Raw genomic sequence first — 25,320 nt, 5'->3', positions numbered from 1 at the left:
GGGGGGTGATTGATACCTAGATGCATTTAAGCGTTGTTGCATACAATTGAGGACCAAAACAGTGGACAACATTATGTATATAAAAAGGCTATTCACACTGATAGTAATTACAGATGGCAGATAGAAAGTGGACACCTTGGGCATTTTCAATCAACCGATATGTTTAACCTGAGATTATATTAATCCTCTGCTACAATGTCTTAGTTTTATTTATATCTCAGTTGTTATAACAGGTGCCTGTTTATATTATGAAATGAGATGTTGATTCAGTGCAACCATTAAAAGATCAGCTTTTACAAAGTACTGAACTGCACAAAATAGTTGGCACATTTACTATATTATAAACAGCACATTTTTAATTGATACCTTTAGCAATGACATATGTTTAGCAATGTTTGACCAATACACACAGTAATACAGAAAGACATTTTAAGTGTTGATGACTGTAAGATGACTATTACTTTAATTTAAGGTGCAGCAAACCAGGGGGACATAACTTTGAACTACAAAGTAATTTTAGAACTGATAACAGGAAATTCTTTTTCATACAGAATGACTAATTTGTGAAATAAAGTTGCAGAGGCAAGAACTCTGGAATCTGTCTCTTCACTGGACACAGGTGAGGTCCCTGAGGATTGGAGGATAGTGAATGTGATACCATTATTTAAGAAGGGTAGCAGGGATAACCCGGGTAATTATAGGCCGGTGAGCTTGACGTCCATGGTAGTGAAGTTGTTGGAGAGGATTCTTAGAGGTAGGATGTATGCGCGTTTAGAACTGAACAATCTCATTAGTGACAGACAGCACGGCTTTGTAAGAGGGAAGTCGAGCTTTACAAATTTGGTGGAGTTTTTTGAGGAGGTGACAAAAATGGTTGATGAAGGGCGGGCCGTGGATGTTGTCTATATGGATTTCAGTAAGGTGTTTGACAAAGTCCCTCATGGCAGGTTGGTTAAGAAGGTTAAGGCTCATGGGATACAAGGAGAGGTGGCTAGATGGGTAGAGAACTGGCTTGGCTACAGGAGACAGAGAGTAGCAGTCGAAGGGTCTTTTTCCAGCTGGAGGTCTATGACCAGTGGTGTTCTGCAGAGCTCTGTACTGGGACCTCTGCTATTTGATATATATATATATATATATGTATGTTCTGGAAGAAGGTTTAACTGGTGTTATCAGCAAGTTTGCAGATGACACGAAGATAGCTGGACTTGCAGATAGCTATGAACATTGTTGAACAATACAGCAGGATATAGACAGGCTGGAAAATTGGGCAGAGAAATGGCAGATGGAATTTAATCCAGGAAAATGCAAGGTGATTCATTTAGGAAGAACTAATGTAGGGGTGGGCTATACAATAAATGGCAGGGCCATCAAGAGTATAGAAACACAGAGGGATCTAGATGTGCAAGTCCACAAATCCCTGAAGGTGGCAGCACAGGTGGAGAAGGCATATGGTGTGCTTGCCTTTATAGGTCAGGGTATAGAATATAAAAGCTGGAGTCTGATGTCACAACTGCAGAACGCTGGTTAGGCCACATTTGGAGTACTGCGTCCAATTCTGGTCACTGCACTACCAGAAGGATGTGGAGGCTTTAGAGAGAGTGCAGAGAAGGTTTTACCAGGATGTTGTCTGGTATGAAGGGTCTTAACTATGAGGAGAGATTGGGTAGACTGGGGTTGTTCTCCCTGGGAAGACAAAGAATGAGGGGAGACCTAATAGAGGTGTACAAAATTATGAAGGGTATAGATTGGGTGAATAGTGGGAAGCTTTTTCCCAGGTTGGAGGTGATCATCATGAGGGGGTCACGGGGTCAAGGTGAGAGGGGCGAGGTATAACTCCGATATCAGAGGGACATTTTTTTATGCAGAGGATGGTGGGGGCCTGGAATGCGCTGCCAAGTAGGGTGGTGGAGGCAGACACCCTGGCATCATTTAAGAATTACCTGGATAGTCACATGAGCAGCCTGGGAACGGAGGGATACAAACGAATGGTCTAGTTGGACCAATGCGCGGCACAGGCTTGGAGGGCCGAAGGGCCTGTTTCCTGTGCTGTACTGTTCTTTGTTCATTAAACAAGTAATTGGATTCTACAATGGGTCTCTTTGTATGGGTGAATTTAAGGTGTCAAACATGGCTTCACAGGATAGTGATGAAAAATGTATTTTTAAAAGATCTAATCTTTACAAATTATAATCCAGACACACAAGAATTGATATAATTTTATTTAAAATATTCAACAGAAAGCTAAACGCAATGCAATAATCTCATAAGGAGCAAGGAGGATAATTTAGCCAACGGATTTTATGAATGCAGATCCTCCAGAAGTCAAACTCCAAATTTAGTTTAACTCTACACGTTCACAGACGTTATGACAGAGTCTATCAAACTGAATAAATCACATGTTCTAAAAGTTGCAACATACTGAACTTTCAGATTTCTTTTTTTAAAAATGTTTTAACTTGTACATGGAATTATTTTCATATATGCTACACAGTTACGTTCTTCTAATTAAACTTGAAGGTTTGAATTTCTGTTCAAAAATTAACAATTCTATTGTTTTGAATCACAATCCCAAGTAATTGTAAAAACAGTTCCAATTGCAGCAAGGTGCTACTTCTTACGACCACCTCGTTCTTTGAAGGCAAGGTGGATGACTGAACCACTGGTCACATTGTAGTAGGCCAGAGAGTTTGAATCTTTAATAAAGATGCCCTGAAACAAAAAAAAAACAAAAATTAAGTCAGATTGAATTCCATTTCTTTCTCAATTTGATAGAAGTTACATGACCTTCAACTGTACTGTCTTAGCAGCACCAGTTACTCCAGGAAAACTGCAAATTTTCTAGCAATTCATGTTGCTAGAAAACACATCAAAAACCATTTCCATTTACTAATCACAAAAACTTAATATTCCTTGAAATACATGTAAAAGTTGGGCAACATTTTATACAAATTTTATATCCAACTGATTCTGCATCTTCCTCTTTTGAATTATACTCATCACTTCCTACTGTACTGTCATCCTTAATTAACAGAGCTATTCTCTTCCTAATTTCCTGTCTTTTTGAAATGTCAAATAATCTTCAATATTCCTTGATCACCTTGCAACCATGTCTCTGAAACAGTCATGCATATTTATTTTTATTTGTGCTAAAATTCATCCATTTTGTTATGAATATGGCGCACATTCAAATAGAGAACCTCTAACTGTCCTTTGTATATTTTCGTAGTCTCTGGCCTTATCTGCTATTGCAGTCTTAAGTTTGCATGGTTTGTTTCTTCCTGCCACACTGATTATCATTATCCAACTTGCTATCCTTCTCTATTATCTCAGTGTTTCCCTTTGATTGATCACATCATCTCTCACGTGATTTCTTCCACTCATTATTTAAAGCCCTCTCTACCACCCTAGTTATGAGTCACATATTTATGAATATATAGTGTTCATTACCTAACAACCATAAATTACTAAATGTTATATACAAAATATATAAAGCTAAAACTCTCCAGAAGTATTAATAGCAACAGAAGAATGTGTATAAATGTAACTAGAACTGTTTTCTCTCAATCACAGCTCTATATTGATGTATGCAATTTGTACCTCATATTGAAGCTTCTGTTTACCAGCAGGCATTCCTGTAGCCTCATGAATTTTCACCTTGACAACAGACACCTGTAAAAAAAAACAAACTGATATGCTCAAGAACACTTGATTGCAAGTCAAAAAACTTTTATCAAAAGTTCATGTAAATGACTTATGAAGCCAATTCAGCAACACAATAATGAATACAGGAGAACATCTTTCATCCAGAGAAAATATTCAGGATGTGGTACTTGCTACCAGGTGGAGTAGCTGAGGTGCACAGATTCATTTATTGGACAGCTGGATAGCTGCACAAGAGAAAAGATTAAAACAATGTATGCATACGGTTAGAAAAAAATAGGGCAATCGAAAGCAAGATGCATTTGCTGGGCCAAATGGCTCACGTAACTAAGCATAGTAATGTGCACAACCAAGCAAATAACATGTGGAAGGTTTAACATTTGTTCCATTTTCAATGCCTTTTTAATGTATTTTTGCTACAAGAAATTGCTATTAATTCACATCTTACATTTTCACAGCATATCCATACCTGATCTGTTAGAGGAAGAGTGAAAACGAGGACCTGGCCATTCAGCTTCCATTCAGACTTATCCTGCATATTAGGTACCTGTATCTTGACCGTGACTGGACCCTTAAAGAAAATAATTGATTACATTTGAAGTTGCAAAGTTGCTTTGTTGACTAAAAATGCACTATTGTATACACGGTACTAAAAATACAGTTAGTTTCTGATCATGCATGCAACAGTGTTACACAGCCAACTAGGAAAAAAGCACCAAAAGTATACATGCAATGTGCTCTTCATATTATTTTCAGGAATCGAGACTGTCAAGAGTTAATCTTGAAGTAAAATGCAAGATATGTGGAAGTCCCAAAGTGAAACTAAACTGTTGGTTGAAAGCATAAAAGTAAATATTCATTTAGTTTATGCTAATAAAGCAATTTGGCCATTTTCTTATGAGACATATGTAACAGAACAGTGGAATCATTAATGCATTAGCAGAAACTTCTTTACAGGAGGAAAACCAAGGAACAAGAGTATACATTTAATGGAAAAACCCTACACAGTTCAAATATATAAATCTCCAAACAAGAGAACGCAGGTAGATAAAGCCATCAAACCAACAGTACTAAACATCTATTTAAAATGCTAAATAAATGAAAACAATAAATTTATACAAAAGTCTGCTTAGGCCAGTTATAGAGTAATGTGTGCAGTTTCTCAATATCAAAAGGACATGAAATTCAAAGAATGTGTGTAGTATAATTTGACCGGAATGAGGGTAGAGGGGCGGCATATGGCACGGTGGTTAGCACAGCTGCCTCACAGCGCCAGGGACCTGGGTTTGATTCCTGGCTTGGGAGACTGTCTGTGTGGAGTTTGCACACTGTCCCTCTGTCTGTGTGGTTTCCTCCCATATTCTAAAGACGTGCTGGTTAGGTGCACTGACCTGAACAGGTGCCAGAGTGTGGTGACTAGGGTAATTTTACAGTAACTTCATTGCAGTGTTAATGCAAGCCTTGTGACTAATAAATAAGTAAACTTTAAAACTATAGTTAGAAAGAGGGATTTGAGACACAAGACTATTTTAACTGCAATAGAAAGGAGGTTCTGCACAGGCTTTTTTTAAATGAAGAAGGCTTTTGATAGAATAAATAGGAAAAGACTACTGCCTTCAATTGAGGAGTCAGTTAGGAGGATCATCAATTTAATAATATCATGTGGCTAATGGAAGAGTTTTGAAGAAATTGATTTGTACAGTGTTGTTGGGAGCATGGCATGATTTGTCATGGACAGTGGCTAGAATAGAGATAATTATACCTTTTAATGGAAAATTGGATGAATACTTGAAACAGAACAAGATACAGGAGAGGTGGGAGTAAGAGATCAGAATCTCTTAGTAGATTAGTTTTATGATGGGGTGAATGCCATAGAATAGAATCCCTACAGTGCAGAAGGAGGCCATTCAGTCCATCGAGTCTGCCACCAACTCTCCAAAAGAGCATCTCACTCAGGCCCATCCCTGCAAATTCCAATCCACCTAACCTACACATCTTTGGACACTAAAAGCAATTTAGTATGGGCAATCCATCTAACCCGCACATCTAAGGACAGTGGGATGAAACTGGAGCATCCAGAGGAAACAGAAGAAATAGGAGCAGGAGTAGGCCATCTAGCCCCTCGAGCCTGCCCCGGCATTCAAAAAGATCATGGCTGATCTGAAAGTGGTTCAGTTCCACTTACCCACCTGTTCATATTGCCTTCTATAAGTCTATCTACCTGTGAATTAAATATATTCAATGAGGTAGCCTCCACTGCTTCAATGGGCAGAGAATTCTAGAGATTCACTACCCTCTGAGAGAAGTTCTTCCTCAACTCTGTTCTAAACTGACTCCCCCTTATTTTGAGGCTGTGCCCTCGTTTCCTTTCTACGTGGAAAGAATCTCTTTGCCTCTACCCTATCTAGCCCTTTCATTATCTTATATGTCTCTATAAGATCACCCCTCAGCCTTCTAAACACCGACGAGTACAGGCCTAATCTACTCAATCTCTTCTCAGAGGCTAACCTCCTCATCTCCAGTATCAACCTGGTGAACCTTCTCTGTACTCCCTCCAAGGCCAATATATCCTTTTGCAAATAAGGGGACCAAAATTGCACACAATACTCCAGTTGTGGCCTCACTAATGCCTTGTACAACTGTAGCAAGACTTCCCTGCTTTTATATTCCAGCCCCCTCGCGATAAAGGCCAACATTCCATTTGTCTTCTTGATCACCTGCTGCACCTGCAAACTGAGTTTTTGCACAAGGACCCCCAGTTCCCTCTGCACAGTAGCATGTTGTAATTTATCACCAATAAACCCATGCTGACACCCAGAAAGAATAGGGAGATCACGCAAAAATCCATATAGACAGTCACCCAAGGCTGGAATCAAACCTTTGTGTCTGATGCAATAAGGCAGCAGCACTAACCACTGTGCCACCCTACAGTACAGCAAATGTTCTACGTTCTTTTGTTTAAACAGTGTGAAGAATCATTTTAAAATTTGAATAAAACCTTTGATTAAAACTAATAGTCAGAATTATTAAATTCATTATAATTTATGGATTCATAAATATTTTCAGGTACAGTATGTTCCTTCCCAGGGAGAATGCCATAAGTGGGGTGAGGAAAAAGCCTAAATTTGATAAAAATATTAACGGGTGGCAAGTTAGGTGAATGAAAACACTTGCTAGTTCACCCAGCAACTGACTGAGATTAGACAAGCAAGCTCATGAACACTGCCCAACATGTCCTGAAATTTGACGTGAACATTTATGTTCATTAGAACATACCTTGCTTCTTCGTAGAAACTCTTCCTCTGGAATAAGATTATCCTCGCTTTTCATCTTTTTGGCTGCTGGCTCATCTTCTAGAGGTGGTGGAGGACGAGGAAGTGAAGAAGGAATTGGGGCAGGAACCACTGGAGGTGCAGGTACAAATGCTGAATGCAACAGTGAGAGAAAGGAGTTACAATACAACTTCAAAGTCCTTCTTCTGAAACATAATATCCTGTCCAACATCAGGATGGAATAAAAATAAATCACGTATGTGGGCCACATTTTGTAGAACACATTAAAACGTCACACTCCTCTGTGTCAATTTTGCGCCCTATATGACTATAAATCACAGTCACATGCAACCAAGGCTCAGAATGTCTTTTAAAAAAAATTTATGGGATATGGGTATCAGTGGCTTGGTCAGCATTTACAGCCCATCCCTAGCTGCCCTCAAGAATGTGGTGGTGAGTGGTCTTCATGAACCACTGCAGTCCCCGAGGTGTAGACACACCGAAAGTGCTGTTGGGGAGGGTATTCCAGGATTTTGACTTAGCAACTGCGAAGGAACGGCGGTGATATGTTTCCAAGTCAGGATGGTGAATGGCTCGGAGTAGAACTTGCAGGTGGTGGTGTTCCCATGTATCTGCTGCCCTTGTCTTTCTGGATAGAAACGACTGTGGGTTTGGAAGGTGTTGCCTAAAGATCTTTGGTGAATTGCTGAAGTGCATCTTGTAGGTAGCGCACACTACTGCCACTGAATGTTGGTGGTGGAGGTGATGGGTGTTTGTAAATGTGGTGTTAATCGAAAGCGCTGCTTAGTCCTGGATGGTGTGAAGCTTCTTTGAGTGTTGTTAGAGCTGCACCCATCCAGGGACAACCGGGGAGTATTCCATCACATTCCTGACCTGCTCTTTGGTTTGTCCAGCTCAGTTTCTTGTCAATGGTAACCCCCCAGGATGTTGATAGTGGGGAATTCAGCGATGGTAATGCCACTGAATGTTAAGGGGCAATGGTTAGGTCCTCTCTTTTTGGAGAAGGCCATTGCCTGGAATTTGTGTAGTGCAAATGTTATTTGCCACTCTTCAGCCCCAGGTTGATATTATCCAGGTCATGCTGCATTTGGACATGGACTGCTTCTTTATCTGAGGAGTCACATCTCATATCAAACCATATCAACTACACCAGTTTACTAAAATCAATTTCATAAATGCAATTGGTTGAGATAAAACTTGAATACTGCATACAGACGCAAACTATTTAGTTTCTCTTGATAGAAAAACCTTCTCATCCCAAGAATTAGCCTAGTGAATCCCCTTTGGGCTCCCTCCAATATATCTTTTTTTAGGAAAAGGAACCAAAACTATAGCAGTACTCCAGGTGAGGCCTCACCAACACTCTGTACAATTGCAACAAAACCTCCCTATTTTTAAACTCCAACCCTTTGCAATAAAAGCCAAATGCTGTTTTGTCTTAACTACTTGTTGGACCTGCCTGTTAGCTTTTTGTGATTCATGCACTGGATCACCTAGATCCCTTTGTATTTCACTCATCAAGAGTCTCTTTTCATTTAGATTATCACCTGCCTTTTGATTCCTTCTACGAAATGCATGACCTCACACTTTCCAGGTTTTCGCCCAGTCACCTAATCTATCTGTATCTCATTAAAGAATCATAGTATTCTCATCACAACGTCCCATTCCACCTATCTTTTTATTGTCAACAAATCTGGAAACCTTACACTGTCTCTTCCTTCAAATCATTAATATAAATAGTGAAGAAATGTGGGCCAAGAACTGATCCCTGCGGACTCCACTAGTTACATCTTTCCACTCTGAAAATAACTCATTTATTCCAACACAAACAGAAAATGCTGGAAAATCTCAGTAGGTCTGGCAGCATCTGTGGAGACAGAACACAGCCAACATTTCAAGTCCGGATGATCCTCATCAGAGCCAACTCTGTCTTCTATGTGATAGCCAGTTTTCAATCCATTCTAACATACTTACTTCAATTCCATGGGCTGTTCCTTTACGCACTAGCCCCTTACATGGCACCTTGTCAAATGCCTTTTAGAAATTTAAGTACACAGCATCTACAGGTTCCCCTCTATCGACTTTCCCTGTTACATCCTCAAAGTATTTGAGCAAATTTGCCAAACATGATTTAAGTTGCATAAAACCATGTTGACTAGGTTTGATTATATTCAGCTTTCTCAAATGATTAGCTATCTCCTCTTTGATTATTGACTTTAGCATCTTGCCAATAATAGATGTTAAACTATCTGGCCTTCAGCTCCCTGCCTTCTGCCTTTCTCCCTTTTTAAACAAGGGAGTCACTTTGGCTGTTTTTCGATCTTTTGGTACCCTGCGAAATTTAGTGAGTTATGAAAAATTACAACCAATGGATCCACTATCTCTGCAGCCACTTCAATTCAAACTCTAGCATGCAGATCATCAGGTCCTGGCAACCTGTCCACCTTTAGCCCCTTGAATTCTCCAGTACTCTATGTCTTGAGATTGGGATTTTTGTACGTTCTACCATGTTATTTGAAATCAGCCCATCTGATATTTCAGGAATATTTGCAATGCCTTCTATGGTGAAGACTGATGCAAAACAAAAAATTAGCATACCCTCCTTTTTTTGTTTACTGTTATCAATTCACCAGCCTCATTTAGTAACTCCTGCTTTCTATTTATATATCCATAGAAACTCACTGTTTGCTTTTATGCTGCATGCATGTTTTCCCTCAAAATTAATCTTTTCCCTTATGAGCTTTTTAGGCTTTTGCTGCTGCATCCTTTGTTAACTATGGATTTTGCCTTTCTTGTGAAATCCCTCTTTTTGATTGGGACAAATGCTTTCTGAACATTTTGGACCAGTTATCTGAATATCTGCCACTGCAATCTACTGAACTGTCTGTCTCTTTGTTTGTTTACTCAGTTCACTTTAGACAACTCCTCCTTCGTGCCATTACAATTACCTTACTTAAGTGGAAGCCACTGGTTATGGAGCTATTGCATTCTCCCTCAAACTGTATCTAGTATTCTAGAATACTATGGTCACTACCCTTTGGGGGATCATTAACCACAAGATCCTTATTAATCCTTCTTCATTACATAAAACCATATCTAATTGCTTGTTCCAGGTAAATTCCACAACGTGATGCTCTAAAAAGTAATCCCTCATGCTCCAAGCATTCTTGGTGTAATATAATGTTCATATGATCTGTCCCTATTTGTAGTTTTTTGTTGACACTCAGACCAATCACCAACCTGCATTCCTACCTTTAATTTTGACTTCCTAATTTTCCAAGCAACTTAACCCTCAGCCCCACTTTTTAGTTTAGTTAGTTTCCCTTCCTGCTACTCCAAAACCAAGTATCTCTCTTCTTATCCAATTCTGTCCTAGTCCAAAATTCTTAGCAGAAATGCAATGAAGACCAATTTTCCATCTCAGACAAACATACTGCTAATGCTGTCATGCAAATATCTATGTAGGGAACAAGCACTGGTTGGAAATTTTAGCTGAGAAACAAAATCTTGGATTTGCATTCACAAACAGATTTAGAAAGGAAAACTATAAAATCTTTTAAATGTGTTTACTTGCAGGTACCACCATTGGTGGTGGGCGTGGTGTTAAAACTGGTGGTGCTGATGGAGGCATCGGTACTACGTTGATTCGAGGTCCAGGGATCATTGGGGGCATAGGAGCTGTTAAAACAGGTCCAGGCGCTAATCGAATAACAGGAGACATTGGTGGCCTGGGGAGAACCGGCATTGATGACATAACATTTCGCACAGGAGGAGGCATCTGATAAAAAAAAATTACAACTGCATTTTGTGTATATAAAAATATTACATGCTTATGTACTTCATGTCTACAGAACCTTAACTCTTGTCACTTTTAAGATAACTTCTGTGCCAACTTTTGTCATTTTCAACTTCTATGTCTGTATTTATAGTGAATAATGCCTTTGTAACCTTGTCACGATGTAATCGCACCCTGCTTGTAATGGTATTGCAGCACTTGTGTTTTGCTATTTAACAATAAATTTTAAAAATCATACGTTGATTTTAAAACAAAAGAACAATTTCCAAACAGGGTCAGAAATGACATGAGTGCCCTCATCCAACTACCTCTTGCTTTCTAACACCATCTCGATCTGGTCTTAACTTCTGTGTGTAATGTCCTACAAAGGTCAACTATGCATTATAGTGTTGTAGGATTAACTTCTAACTGTGTTATTAAAATGTTACAAAACAAAACATGCAATACTATTGTATTACATTTGATTTTGGAATTAGAAGAGGCTGAGTAGAGGATTTTAACAACTGTTGTTAAACATTTTCTGCTTAGGTGATAGATCTGCTGTATGTTATTAAAAATTAAAAAAAACAAGTGAATTCAGATAGCTTTATTAATGACTCCTTCTCATTAACTTCCTCTGCTGAAGCTGGTAGAGGAAAGAATAACATTCTTGCTTAGTCAAAGGGCTACATGATGTAAACTACTGTATATGTTCTATAATAGAAACTTGATTCAGAAACAATCCTGTATTTGAAATTATAAATGATAGGCAGAAGATGGTACAGATTCAGTGAAATATTGAAAGGGAAAATAACAAATAATTTGGTTTAAATGTACATTGCTAACTGCTTGCAAGTATACAGTAGCAGATGAAAAGAATTTTATATACATTATTGTTCCAAACAATCCTGAAACAGAAATGCTTGTTGTAGCAATTTTCAAAACAGATGTTAGACTTACAGAAGGTGGGCGGGGCATTGATGTGATTGGGGGAGCATTCATTGAAGAATTTGATACAGATGAAGGAGGAGGAGGTTGGGGTAAATCAGCAGGTTTGCTAGGTCCAATTTTCTCTTTGGTATCATCCTCTGGAACCAGTCCCTTGGCCTTGTGGATGGCTTCAATTTGCTCCTGCAGAGTGATGTTGGCTTGTGCAGCTTGTTGTGTACGTGCCATACTGCCAGAATGACCATCCCAAGTAACCTTTGTCACAAGAAAAATTAATTGATATCATTAATACTTACTAACCTTTAAAAATGTATTTTATACTTACAACCAATAAATGGCACGTCTGCAATACTTGTTAAACTTAAAGCAAAGCTGATTTTCCTTTCCTTTTAGTAATCTAGAGACACCTACTTTCACTGAGACAATAAGCAATTATTTTTATTTCGGAATGTTTTCCTATACTGAACAAGCAGACCACACCCATTATCGGCATTCTGTATTATGCCGTCACAACAATTTCCAGAATTTAATTTCCATTAAGCACTGTATTTTGAACAAAACACATCATTCCTAAAATCTTGTATAGACAGTCAATTACAACATTTACTCATTTCCAAGTAATCATTACTATGTCAGTGGAAGAGATAGTTGCTGGATGGATTTAGATATGTAAACAACTAGGTGTTTGTGTGCACTTTATGGTTTAAACGTTAATTTGTGAAATTGCAGTGCTAAGTAGCAAAAAGAAATCTGCATCAAAACACAATTCGAGCAATGAGTAAGTTATCAAAAGTTCTCTTAGCAATGGGTGTTTATACCTTCTCCTCTGGTTTCTGAATTTCTTCTTCACCAATCTTCTTACCGATGGCTGTTTCTTCCACACCAAAGATATCAGTACGTCGTTCAGCCAGCTGCTTCAAACTACTTTCAATATCCAGACCTGATGAAGAAAAGAGCTCAACTTAGAAGGCAGTTCCATCCTAAAAATTATGTAAAAGATTCTTAAAACTTACAGAACTTTTCATTAAAATAATTGTTTTTAGAATTGACGATATAAAATTTTCTCCAGTGACACTGGGAGATGACAGCACATCCCATAATTAGTCAATGGAACAAAATTTATTGCATCAGGGAAGACAAAACTAAAGTTTCAATGATCTCATTAGTTAGCCATTTTAAAACAAAGAACACATTAACAAATGGCTAGGGTGTAAAAATATTTGATTGTTCCATAGAACACACTTTTATTTTTAAGGGGATTAAGTGATAGATTAAAGTGCTTGTGGTGTAAATTCTGAGTTTGTGCTATGATGTGGTGAGGTGGTTCTCCAGAGCCTCTGCTAGCTGGCTACAGATCAGCACTGGCAGTTGTAAGGTAGTTTGAAAAATGTTACTCTCAACCAGGTGTGATTTGTGAAGACCCTGGGGAAAAATTGGATTTGTGCCAAGACAAAACTTTTAGGAATATATGTGAACTGAAAATAATCTTGTATTTTAAAACAGCATATTCAATATAGCAACAGATGAGAAGTAGACTCAGTTGTTAATTGTGTACGAGGGAAAGGAATTACCTAGAAGAATTACAGTCACTGAGAAATGAAACACACAACTTTTTATCTTGATGAATAAATCAGAACTATTACTGAAATGAAGTTCTCCTTTTGGGCAATGTTTCCTAATAGGACCACTAGTACAACTTGCCTGGAGCATACACTTCATCTTCACTCTGCTTCTCTCGAATGGAGCGTTCACGTTGCTCCAGCCAACGGGGATCCAACAGCCCAATACGCATGTGCTCTTGCATTTTGCTGGCAGGAATCTTTTCCCCAGTGATTGGAGAGATGAGATATTCATCAGGTGCAGGTGCACCAGTCACTGGTTTTGAAGCTAAAAGAAATACAAAGAAAACATATGTTTAATTGTTAGTTTCAATTATTCAGGAATTGAGTAATTAAGATATAGACATGGATACACATTGAAGGACAAATTTACAAGACATTAAGTAGATTTATTTCTCCATATTTCTAAAGATAAAGTACAGACAACAAGCTCAGGTCAGAAACAAGACTACTAATTATCATTATATTCGTCTTTGCATCTATAAAACATGAATGATGCAGGAGCATTAAAGAGTCATTAAAAAACTTATGTTAAAAAATATTCAGTATTAAAAGTTACCCAGCATCTGAAATAGAAAAATATGTATACATATGCTACAATATGGTATAGAAACTCTGAATTCAGGATAAACTTCAAGAAGCAACACTGCTTGTGTCCTTGAACAATAAGGACTTCCTAAATAACCGAGATGACAATCTCAACTGCACAACTGAACAACAGATTTGCATGAATTAAATATTTTGAACTTACAGAACATCTTAACACTTTTCCAACTATACTTATTTACTCTGAAGTGAATTACTGCTGTAATGCAGATGCGGTTAAGTGGATTGCTGTAAAAACCCAAGTGGTTCACTAATGTCCTTTTGGGGAAGGGCAGCTGTCAGCCCTGCCTATTCTGGCCTATATCTAATTTAACACAACTGACTTGTGATGCCTTTGTGGTATCGAGGAATGGAAGATAAATGCAGCCTTGCCAATATCACCTAAATTTTGAGAACAAACACTTTTTAGAACAGTAGATCTCACAACAACACAGTAAGATGAATGGGTTGTTTTATGGTATTAGTTTCAGCAAATGTTGGTTAGGGCATTGGAAGGACTCACGCTTCTTCTCACAAAAGTACCATGGTGATCACCTGAAGAGTTTGATGGGACCCTAGATAGACGTGAAAGACAGTATCTGCTGCAATACAGCAGACATGTTAACCAATACATTAGCTGCTATTCATATATGGATAATTAGGAATTGCAGTGTGGAGAAATGCAAGGCTCTGTGGAACCAAAATTCCAATCTTTAGCCACTCTATCCAGTCATGTTAGACAAGGGAACTGTTGTCAGAACAGTAGGAAGCAACTTTTTTCAAGCATCAATAGCTGGAAGTCCACTGGGAGCTTCCACCAAATAGAAAAACACCATTCAAACAATGCAAGAGCAGCTTGAGAGGAAAATAAAGTCGAAACTGCTGCACCATCTATAACTTTTTGTTTAGTTTGCTTTTCATGATGGGATGATAATGGACTGTAATTTCTCTTCAGTTTTTGTTGGTTACGATACGTAGCTACGACTATCTCCTTTTTAAGATTAAAATATTGGATTTTTAAATTTTTGTACAGATTTAATTTGGTTCTTGCACACGTTGCCAAATTTTCAAACCCACTGTCCCTGTTGAAATGCTGAATTTTCTGCTTCATTCATTGCATTCTATTTTTATTAGGAATTTTAATGTGGCTTATTGTATTTCTAATCAGTTAAAAAAAAATCACTGCTGTTGGCCAAGTGACTTCAATATTCATTTGCAGAATACATGCTTGTGTACTTGATGTTGGAAAATGGTTCAGATGAAAAGGGTGTGCAAGTGTTTTTTGATCATTGTGAATGTTCTACTTGATATACACATAAAATACACAAGCGCATGTAAAGTGTTTTGTTCAGTGGCTCATCGGCAATTTTATTGGCCTACACTGTTAAGTCATTTAAGGTGTTTGAACCTATCATTTTCTGACTCACTCTTACAAACACAGTTAACCTGTCCGTTTTGTTAACAGGGGACAGAGGCCAATTTTGTGGGAATATCTTAATACACAGTCCTGTCATTTAATCACTTGGAGCATCAGAGTGACAGCAGGAGGTAGGTGCTAAAAATCAGAGAGGAAGGAAATGCTGAGGGCTGTACCAAAATGAGGTGAAGCCTCAGGCCAGGCAGAGGCAAAAGTTGAAGCTTACAACTGGGGAGGAGGGAATACAAAGGCAACAATGCCAGCTTGAATTTGGAGAGGAGGGCAGAAGTGCCAGGTTAAACACTTATGCGATGTTGCACCTTGTTCTAAAATTGGAGGAACTTCAGAACCGAACAGCTGGAACTGCTTCACTGCCACACACAGATCCTTTGATCTCCAACATTGAAAACACATGCTTTCCAGATTTACAATAAAAGAAAACCAGCATGGTGTCAGTTTTATACATGTATGTATGCAAAACCCAAGTGGGTTTTATTGCCCACGGCAACAGGGGCTTATTCGCCATAAGCTAATGGTCTTGAATACCTACATTCAAACAGAATGCTTTAAAATGCCGCTTACATTCATTTCTCTCCTCGTCAACCTTGCCAAATTTATCATTGAAATTTTGAAGAAGATTGCAGTGGCCCATGTCAATTTGACAGAAGTTAGCCCTGAATTGATGGTGATGAGAATAAATGATCAAAATTTAAAATACGAATGAAGGTATTAAAGTAAATAGGATATATCTCATCATAAGTAAGTTGCACTAACTTAAGAGGCGTTCTAATTGTAGCTTACTTACAATGAGCATTGTGTAAAGTAAAATACTCATAACATGTGATCTCATCAGAATTCCTACTGTGTGGGCTGTCACATTTTAATAATCACTGATTTCTCAATTTTTCTACTTTAATTTTTTGCTAGACAGATCAAATGACTGGAGAAATGATACAACATAGTCAAGAGGAAAAATGACAGAGTATTAATGAATATTAATTGCACTAAGTTCAAGAAAAATATTGAGTAATTTAGTGATAGTTTTATGATAGAAACCAGACTATACGACAACAAAATGATCAGTTTTGTAGAGCAAATACATTCTGTCTCATGTGCCATTCCATTAACATTTTCCAGGCTAACAATGCAGGTTGAATGTACCTAATGACATCAGATAAATCACTGATTTTCAGACCAGTCAAAAGCACATACGTAACTTAAAACTTTCCTTAGATTTTTGAGACTCACCTTTGGGATCGTAGTCCTTCCTAATGATAACCTGGTCTGGAGTTGGAGGAAGTGGTGGAGGCATTGGATTATCAGGAGGTGGTGGAGCTTTCTGACTTTCTTCTTCTTCATCTGATCCCTAAGAGAAACAATCATACGTAAATGTATATACCTCATTGAAAGCAAGTTAAACTTGAACATTAGTATTTTCCCCATTGTTTTTTTGTTTTGCTCCTATTTTGGACAAAGACTTACAGATCCCATTGAGGGATCAGGGCATGCAGGTCCACAGTTTCCTAAAAGTGGCAATCCAGGTGGCCAAGGTGATTAAGAAGGTATACGGCACGCTTGCCTTTATCAGCCGGGACACTGAGTACAAGAGGTGGGAAATCATGTTGCAGCTATATAAAATCTTGGTTAGGCTGCATTTGGAGTGTTGCGTGCAGTTCCAGTCACCACGTTACCAGAGGGACGTGGAACTTTTGGAGAGAGTGCAAAGAAGGTTCATCAGGACGTTGCCTGGTCTTTAGGTTATTGACTATGAAGCAAGGTTTTCATTGGAAAGATGGAGGCTGAGGGGAGACGTGATATAGGTCTACAAAATTATGAGAGGCATAGACAGGGTGGATAGTCAGAGGCTTTTTCCCAGGATGGAAATGTTAACTACAAGGGGGGGGGCACAGGTTCAAGTGGCAAAGTTTAATGGAGATGCGTGAAGGAAGTTTTTCACGCAGAGAGTGGTGGGTGCTTGGAATGCGCTGTCAGAGGAGGCGACGGAAGCAGGAACATATCAACATTTAAGAGGCATCTGGATGGGTATTTCATTAGGGAGGGAATAGAGGGATAGATCGAGCAAAGGCGGAAGTTTTGTTTTAAGTTTAGTTAGGGCATCATGACCAGCACAGGCTTGGAAGATGGAAGGGCCTATTCCTATGCTGTACTTTTCTTTGTTCTATACCTAGCAATACCTTTCTGGATATCGTCACTGATGCCCCACACCAGTATTCTCCCTACTGCTTTTGGACCTTTGACCTGTGGCACAGGTAAACTGAAGAACTCATTACACGATGATATGCATACACAAAAACAAAGTGCCACATTGTTTATTTTAAGTTATGCATGTGATTGTATCATGCCAACTAAAGTTATCCCAAGAAATAATAGGTCTGAGCTCTCCTTGAAGGGAACTAATAATTTTATCACACTTATGGCACAATTCAAAAATGCAGTCCCTTTGTTAGCTGTCTCATTCTCTGGGCAATCTCACTTGAAAAAAAAGTTGCTTGGTGACACCTCCAGAGGTGACATGGAGTCAAACATCCAAGTGAGGAAAGTTTTAAACTCACAATGAATTTGGTCATCAAAAACCCAGGCCAAACAAAACCCCACATTTGTTTTGCACTTGGATTAGCTTGCTTTTGAATCTTACATTGTAGGACTATCACGTAGTTAATGTTTATTTTGAAACACCAAGCCACTTAAATGAAGTTTTAAAACATATCTTAGAACAATGAGCAACGAATTAACATAAACACTTACTTGGCACCAATGTCAAAAATAAGGTATATTTCAAAAAAACAAAAATCAAATCAGTCCTTTTGAAATACACTATGATTTATACGATATGTTTTTAAAAAGGTAACAGGAATTCATTGTGACACCATAAATATCACACACCTAAAGTTTCAAAGGGTTTTCAAAGTTTGATTCAAGTAAAATTCAACATCAAGCTCATAACGGGTTTTCATTTAAAAAATATTTATTTCAAAATATAACATTCATCCTGTCAGACTAGTTTCTTATGCTTGTCTAAAGTTTATTTACTGGTGTCACAAATAGACTTATATTAACACTGCAATGAAGTTACTGTGAAGATCCCTTGTTGCTACACTCCAACGCCTGTTTGGGTACACTGAGGGAGAATTTAGCATAGCCAATGCACCTAACCAGCACATCTTTTGGACTGTGGGAGAAAACCAGAGCACCCAAAGGAAACCTACGAAGACATGGGAAAAGCGTGGAGACTCAGCACAGACAGCGACCCAAGCTAGGATTCAAACCGAGCTCCCTGGCACTGAGGCAGCAGTGCTAATCACTGTGCCACCACGCTGGCCTCACTTGTCAAGATTTGAATCAAAGAGAGTATCAGTGACCAATACAACCTGCTAATAACTTGAACGTACAGCAGAGTTGAATTGTTATCACTATTAATTAATTCACTATTCAAATATTCTTTTATTTAAAAACCAGACTAAACAAAACTTTGCATCATAATAGTTAATACTGTTCTTTTTCACAACTTTACCAGTTGACATCACCAATAGCTTTTCATACTACTCACCATTTCCTATTCTATAATCTGTAATCAATTAGATTTTCAATAGTTTGGTCAGTAAGCCTGGAAAGGATTTGCAAGATTGGCAGCTACCCGCTTCTGAAGCAATGAAACTCAACTAGGAAATACCATATCATAAAAATTATCTTTGCTCAATAATGTTTAGTATCATACCTCATCCATATCCTGGACTTGTGTATCTTGATCCAACTGTGATGGGGCCTCTTCTGGCTTATCCTCTGTCTCTTCAACTTCATCATCAGATTCCACCTCCATTTCAACCTCCTCACTCTCTCCAAACTTCTCATACCTCTCCTGCATCAAAATACGAGCTCCAAGCTCTTCCGGTGTAGTTGGTGGAGGGAAATGCCCTGCAATTAGAAAGGTTAATTTTACCCCATGAACTTAATTGCTATTCTCTATCTACTTTCCTCCATCTCTCTCCCAACTAAAGACTATCACTCCCATTATGTAATTTCCTTCTTCAATCAGTATCACTACATATGATTTAAGACCTACAGCATTGCTTTCTGAAATGATCTAGCAAGCCATTTGTTCAAGGGCAAAGTTGGCCTTGCCAACGATGCCCACATCCCATGAAAGAATATAGAAAAAAGAAAAAAAAGAGCGTACTTCTGATGAGCAGCATTCAGTCATCCAAAGTTACCAAAGAAAAGCATCACATGCAATAAATTACCTTGACATGCAGTAACTATTGTTATGTAGGCAAATTTGGCAGCTACTATTGCATGACAAGGACTCTGATGGAGAAAAGAATATACACTAGAACTCCTACTATTTTAAATGGTGCTGGATTTTCAACAATCACCTAAACCAATGATAGATGGGGCCTCAGTTTAACGTTTCATCTGAAGAGATATCACAGCACTCGCTCAATACTTCACTTGATTTCTACTGTAGATTATACGGGCAAGGCTTGAACCTTGATTCATAGGTGTGAACTTAAGCCAAAATAATACATAATAGAGCAGCTCTATTAAAATATAGGCCTTTTGTTAAACAAACTACACTGATATTTGCAATATATTCCATGATTTATGTTCACTGCAATAGCTACTTATTAGAAAATAGAAAACCATCCCAAGAACCATCAGAGGCAAAAGTCAAAAAAAAATCTTGTCAAAGAATAAATTCAGAAGGGAGACCAAAATTTTGTTCAAAGAGAAAGGCCTTGAAAGAGGAAAACAGAAGTGTTTAGGGAGGGAGTCGTGTAGCATAACATCTGGGTGCCTGAAGACATGCCCAATATCGGTGCAGTCAAGGGACATGTACAAAAGGCCTGAAATCTAAAAAGAGTTCCGAGGAAGTGGAGGTGGGGATGGCATAGCTGGAATTAGAGACAGGGAAAAATGTGTCAGTGGCATAATTTAAACATAATAACAAATAGATTAAATTGGTATTGGGGAACTGGAAGCCACATAGGTTGGTGAGGGCAGGAACAATGGCTGCTGGTAAGTCACAGGCAGTACAGGTTTAGGCGGTATATAGTAGATAGGGGGTACAGATCAGAGGTTGGTTAGAAGAGCATTGAGGAAATCATAAATTATAGTTTCAATGATAGGTGGGTTAAGGTAGGAGTGATGGCAAATTATATCATGGAAGTAGAAGTTGGTAGGCCATCTTTGTAATGCAAAAAGTAATGAGAATCAGTAGTAATGAAACACAGGGTACAAATAATCCCACTGTAAACTTTAGACAGGGACAGGTTGGAATTACCGTTCAGCAGAGAGAGGTTGAGTCTGGATTGAAGATGATGGTTTGATTCTTCCCAACTTTAGGTGCAAGAAAGCATTATTCATCCAAGACATGCTGAAAAAGTAGTGAGGGGTTTCATGACCACTCTGAAACAGCTGAGGTCATGAGAGCTGAACAGGCCAAAAATGAAGGGGCCATAGAGTTGAGTGTCAATAATGTACATATGCAAGTTGACCCCATGTCTGGATATCAGCCAGGGTAACATGTAGCTGAGGAAGAGAAATGGGCTAAGGTTGCATATTTAATGGACTCTTGAGGTGACTGTGACGAGAACCTATTGCTACAAATAGTCTATAATTATACTGGTTAGGTTAGGAGAGGAAGCAGTTTCATCACACTGGACAATGGAGGAAGAGGCTACGGATTGTGCTGAAGGCTACACACAGGTTCAGAAATGACAATGTATCCCAATCACAACTGAAGTTGTGTAATAATATTCTCCAATGTCATTTCCACATTAGAGGATGACTTAGATGCAGGGATAGAAGGTACTATAGCCAAATCTGCAGACTGACACTAAAACAGGTGGAATTGTAAATTATTACAAATGGATATGGATAGGTTAGGTAAATGGGTAGATGGAATTTAATATGGATAAGTACGAGGTTATCCATTTTGGCTTTAAAAAATAGAAAGACAATTTATTATATAAATGGAGAAAAACTTCGGAGTGCTACAGTGCAGAGGAGTCTAGGTGTCCTTGTACATGAGTTGCAGAAAACTAGTATGGGGGTAATGAAAGCAAATGGAATTTTAAAATTTATTGCTCAAGAAATACAGCATAAAAGTAGGGAAGTACTGCTGCAATTGTACAAGGCAATAGTGAGAATGTATCTGGAGTACATTTACAGTTTTAGTCCCTTTATTTGAACAGGGATGTACTTGCATTGAAGGCAGTTCAGAAGAGGTGCATTAGATTGATTCCAAAGATGAGGGGTTTGTCTTATGAAGAAAGATTGAGCAGTTTAGGCATATACTCTCAGAGTTTAGAATAATGAAAGGAGATCTGAGATATAAAAGATGATAAAGGCGATTGACAAAGCAGGCGGGATGTTTCCTCTTGTGAAGCAATCTAGAATGAGATGTCAACAGGGAGGAGGAGAAATTACGTCTCTCAAAGGGTCATGAACTGTGAAATTCACGACCCAGAGTGTGGTGGATGCCGGGACATTGAATAAATTTGAAGGGATAGGCAGATTTTTAATTAGTTATGCATTGAAGGGTTATGGAAAACTGGCAGAAAATGGAGTTGAGGTTGAGATGAAATCAGTCATGACCGTATTGAATAGCAGAACAGGCGAAGGGCTGAACTGTCTATTCCTGCTCCTGTTCTTAGAAAGAGGGTTGGAAATCTGACTGGAGAAATTCAAACACTAAGTTGTGGGAGAAACGTAAAAATATCTGGAGACAAATACTCAAGGATCTTGGAAGAGGAAATAGAGATGATGGTTATTTACATTGTCAGCTAGCTATATATGACTACATTTGCATTAGATTGTTTACAAATTAAAAATACTGTTTACTTTAGCAACAGCAACAGCCTTTGCACCCATTCATCAGCTTTCAAATAATTGCTTTTCTAAAGGCCATTATCTCCTGCTTCTGTGTTCAGTATCAGGGCTGCCAAGACCATATTTGTTTCAAATATCCTTTTTGTCATCAGTTCACCAAATTCTCCTTTCATTTTGACTGTTTTTGTGGCACAAATTACCCAAACTGCATATTAATTTGACTTGCATATAACATGACAAATTACCCATCTATGGTATTATTAATAGACTTGCATTAAATTACAATTAGGGCATTTGAAAATGCTTGTGACAGTGATTCATTGTAACTATATATATATATATATATATATATATAAAAGTAAATCTCATGCATCCTAAAAATTAAAGTATTGCCATATACTTGGATTTTTAAAAAGACTTATTTTCCTTATTTGAACCATCTTCCATGCTAACAACAATAATTTGTATTTAAAAGCTTAAAATGAGCAACTTCAAAGCATTAGGGATCAAACTGCTATTTTTCACTAACAATTCAAACCAATTTACTGTAATTGCAAATTCAAAAATATTCAAAAGAAAGGATGTTGGAAATACTGTGATTTTAGAGTGTAAATAGTTAATCTCAGAATTATCGTGTTCACGGCGTTTCAAACTAAATCAATATTACATTTGATAGTTGGGTAACAGTACCTTGTTCATTGGGCTGGAAGTCAACTGTTTCCACCACCACAAAGTCATGCCAGTCAATCTGAGCATAGGCTACTCTCTCCCTTTCCCGTTCTTCCTCCTCTTTTCTCCTTTCACGCTCTTGAAATTTTGCCCATTCAACTCTGTATCTAACCTGTATCATACAAACCAAGATTACTTTCATGTTGATATCATCTACGATCAATTTAGACACAGATGACTTTTTTTTGTTTTAATGCCAATTCAATCAAATCAAGTCCAATTCAGAGTCTCAAGTTGAGACATTCTGATCCAAGCTGACAAGACAGGGCTCTCACCTCCTGTCTTGGGCTTGATCTACATGATCCAAGCTGTTTGGAGTAAGCATAGCTCCTCCTCCAAGGCTTAATCTCATTTGCATCTTAGCCAAAAGGCCGAGATGCTGATGACAGACTTTTTAGATTACAATACTTGTGAAAATGAAACTTCCATAATCACGTAAAAATAGGTCAGATGGTCAAACAACACGAAAGCAGCAAAGGGCATTAGAGAGATGGTGGAGTGGTAGAGTTGGGTATCATTAATATGCAAGTGGAAACTAATTCCACGAAGTAGTAGAAACTCATATAGCAAGTTTACAAATGAAGAGTTGTATATCCAAGTTTACAGACAACGCAAAGATAGGTGGCACAGAAGCGTAGTTGGGAGTAGAAGTTGCAAAGGGACTTTCGTGAGGTCAAGTGAGTGGGCAAAACTGTGGAAAATGGGAGTTTAATGCGGGAGAAGCTTGAGGTCTTTGACATTTTAGATCTAAAGGTTACATTTTCTAAAAAGTGAAAGATAAGGAACTGAGCGATAGGGAAATTTATGAGTCTAAGTACAGAATTCACAGTAGTGGATAGGTCCAACAAATAATGAAGAATAGTTATGGAATGCTGGTCTTTATCTCAAAATTACAGTTATGAACCTTTCCAATTAAATGCCATTTAAATAACTGGGTGCAGTACTGGGCACTTCATCTCAGAAAAATATATTGGCCTCTGATGGGATTTAGCAGAAATTAACCAGAATTAAACCATAAAAGCAACAAGTTGTGATGATAGGTCGTATAGGCTAAATGTGTGTTCCCTTCTGTGCTGTAAGTTAAGAAGTGATGCGAGACATTTATATTAAAGTAGCTGAAAGGATACACAAATATTTTCCTCTGGTAAGGAAGTCCAGACCATGAGGATATAATTTTAAATTAGAGTTTATGCTATTGGATGGAGCCTGGTCTAAAAGTACGTGTGCTGAGGTGAGTACTGTATAGATTTAACATAACACAACTTGTATTGTGCATTGTATTTTTATTAATCAAGAAACTCAGCTAACGTTCTGGGGACCTGGATTCGAATCCTGCCATGACAGGTGGTGAAATTTGAATTCAATAAAAAATATCTTGGATTAAGAATCTACTGATAACCATAAAATCATTGTCAGAAAAACCCATCTGGTTCATTAATGCCTTTTAGAGAAGGAAATCTGCCATCCTTATCCGGTCTGGCCTACATCTGACTCCACAGCCACAGCAGTGTGGTTGACTCTCAATTGCCCTCTGAAATAGCTAGCAAGCCACTCAGTTTAAAGGCAATTAGGAATGGGCAATAAATGCTAGACCAGCCAGAGATGCCCACATCCCATGAATGAATCCAAAAAAAAAGTTGGTTGGTGCAGTTAGCTGCCTAAAACCTGACCAGCTCCTGCCACTAGAGCATCTCAGGACTTGGCGCAGGGTCAGAAATGAAGCCAGAAGCTGTTGAAAAACAGACCCAAGATCACAGGTAAGAATAGAGAGCAGGAACAGATGGAAAGGGAGAGAGGGAGAGGGTGAAAACACTGCAAGAAAGGTCATGCGAGCAGACAGACTACAGCAAGGGATGACTGGCAAACAATGTTAAAGCAAAATAAAAAGAAAATGCTGGATAAACTCTTGCAGCATCTGTGGAGAGAAACAGTTAATATTCCAAATCTAAATGATTCTTCTACATAATTTAGTGGATGTTAAAATAAAACTGGCAATGTTAAATCAAATATGCTGACATAATTGCGTTGTTAAAATTAAATATTAAGTGATTCAACAATAAACAAGGACTTACTGCATTGCTTTGTGATGCATTTTATACAAACCATACATGAATTTACAGTCTCACCTGATCTAAAACTTCTTTAGGATTTTCTGCTTCTTTTTTCAATTTCAAAAGCAGTCCCTTTGGAGGTATTAAGATCTGACCAGAAGAAAAATGCAAGTTGTAAAACTTAAATAAACTTTTCCCTTTTCAAAAGGCTTAAGGTTAAAATATGCATACATCTGATTATTATACTGCAGTTCTGGCATGCAGCTTGTTCTTTTTCATTGAAAAAAATATATTAAAAGAAACTTTGTACTTGCACAGAAGAAAAATGGGAGAAAGCAGTACAATGCAAAAAGGATGTCAGGGGGCCTTCTACATGTACACAGAGGAGTATCAA

The 25,320-nt window shown here is 38.1% G+C and overlaps 1 protein-coding gene across 1 annotated transcript in view; it reads right to left on the bottom strand.

Annotated features, from left to right (window-relative positions):
* Positions 1 to 2,204: 2,204 nt before the first annotated feature.
* sf3a1 (splicing factor 3a, subunit 1) overlaps positions 2,205 to 25,320 on the bottom strand; it is a 31,152-nt gene continuing 8,036 nt past the window's right edge. The window contains exons 5-16 of the mRNA XM_080208253.1: positions 25,002 to 25,076; positions 22,837 to 22,987; positions 19,034 to 19,230; positions 16,546 to 16,663; positions 13,378 to 13,563; positions 12,495 to 12,616; positions 11,689 to 11,931; positions 10,524 to 10,731; positions 6,937 to 7,085; positions 4,130 to 4,231; positions 3,598 to 3,669; positions 2,205 to 2,709 (exon numbers count right to left, since the gene is read on the bottom strand). Coding sequence (XP_080064379.1) covers positions 2,608 to 2,709; positions 3,598 to 3,669; positions 4,130 to 4,231; positions 6,937 to 7,085; positions 10,524 to 10,731; positions 11,689 to 11,931; positions 12,495 to 12,616; positions 13,378 to 13,563; positions 16,546 to 16,663; positions 19,034 to 19,230; positions 22,837 to 22,987; positions 25,002 to 25,076 — 1,725 coding nt within the window. The 3' untranslated portion in view covers positions 2,205 to 2,607. The remainder of the gene's footprint in view (positions 2,710 to 3,597; positions 3,670 to 4,129; positions 4,232 to 6,936; positions 7,086 to 10,523; positions 10,732 to 11,688; positions 11,932 to 12,494; positions 12,617 to 13,377; positions 13,564 to 16,545; positions 16,664 to 19,033; positions 19,231 to 22,836; positions 22,988 to 25,001; positions 25,077 to 25,320) is intronic.

The sequence above is a fragment of the Carcharhinus amblyrhynchos genome, chromosome 20 (genome assembly GCF_965287045.1).
Source record: "Carcharhinus amblyrhynchos chromosome 20, sCarAmb.v2.hapA, whole genome shotgun sequence".
Taxonomy (NCBI): domain Eukaryota; kingdom Metazoa; phylum Chordata; class Chondrichthyes; order Carcharhiniformes; family Carcharhinidae; genus Carcharhinus; species Carcharhinus amblyrhynchos.
The sequence above is the reverse complement of the archived record's forward strand: the minus strand, read 5'-3'. Positions and strand labels throughout refer to the sequence as shown.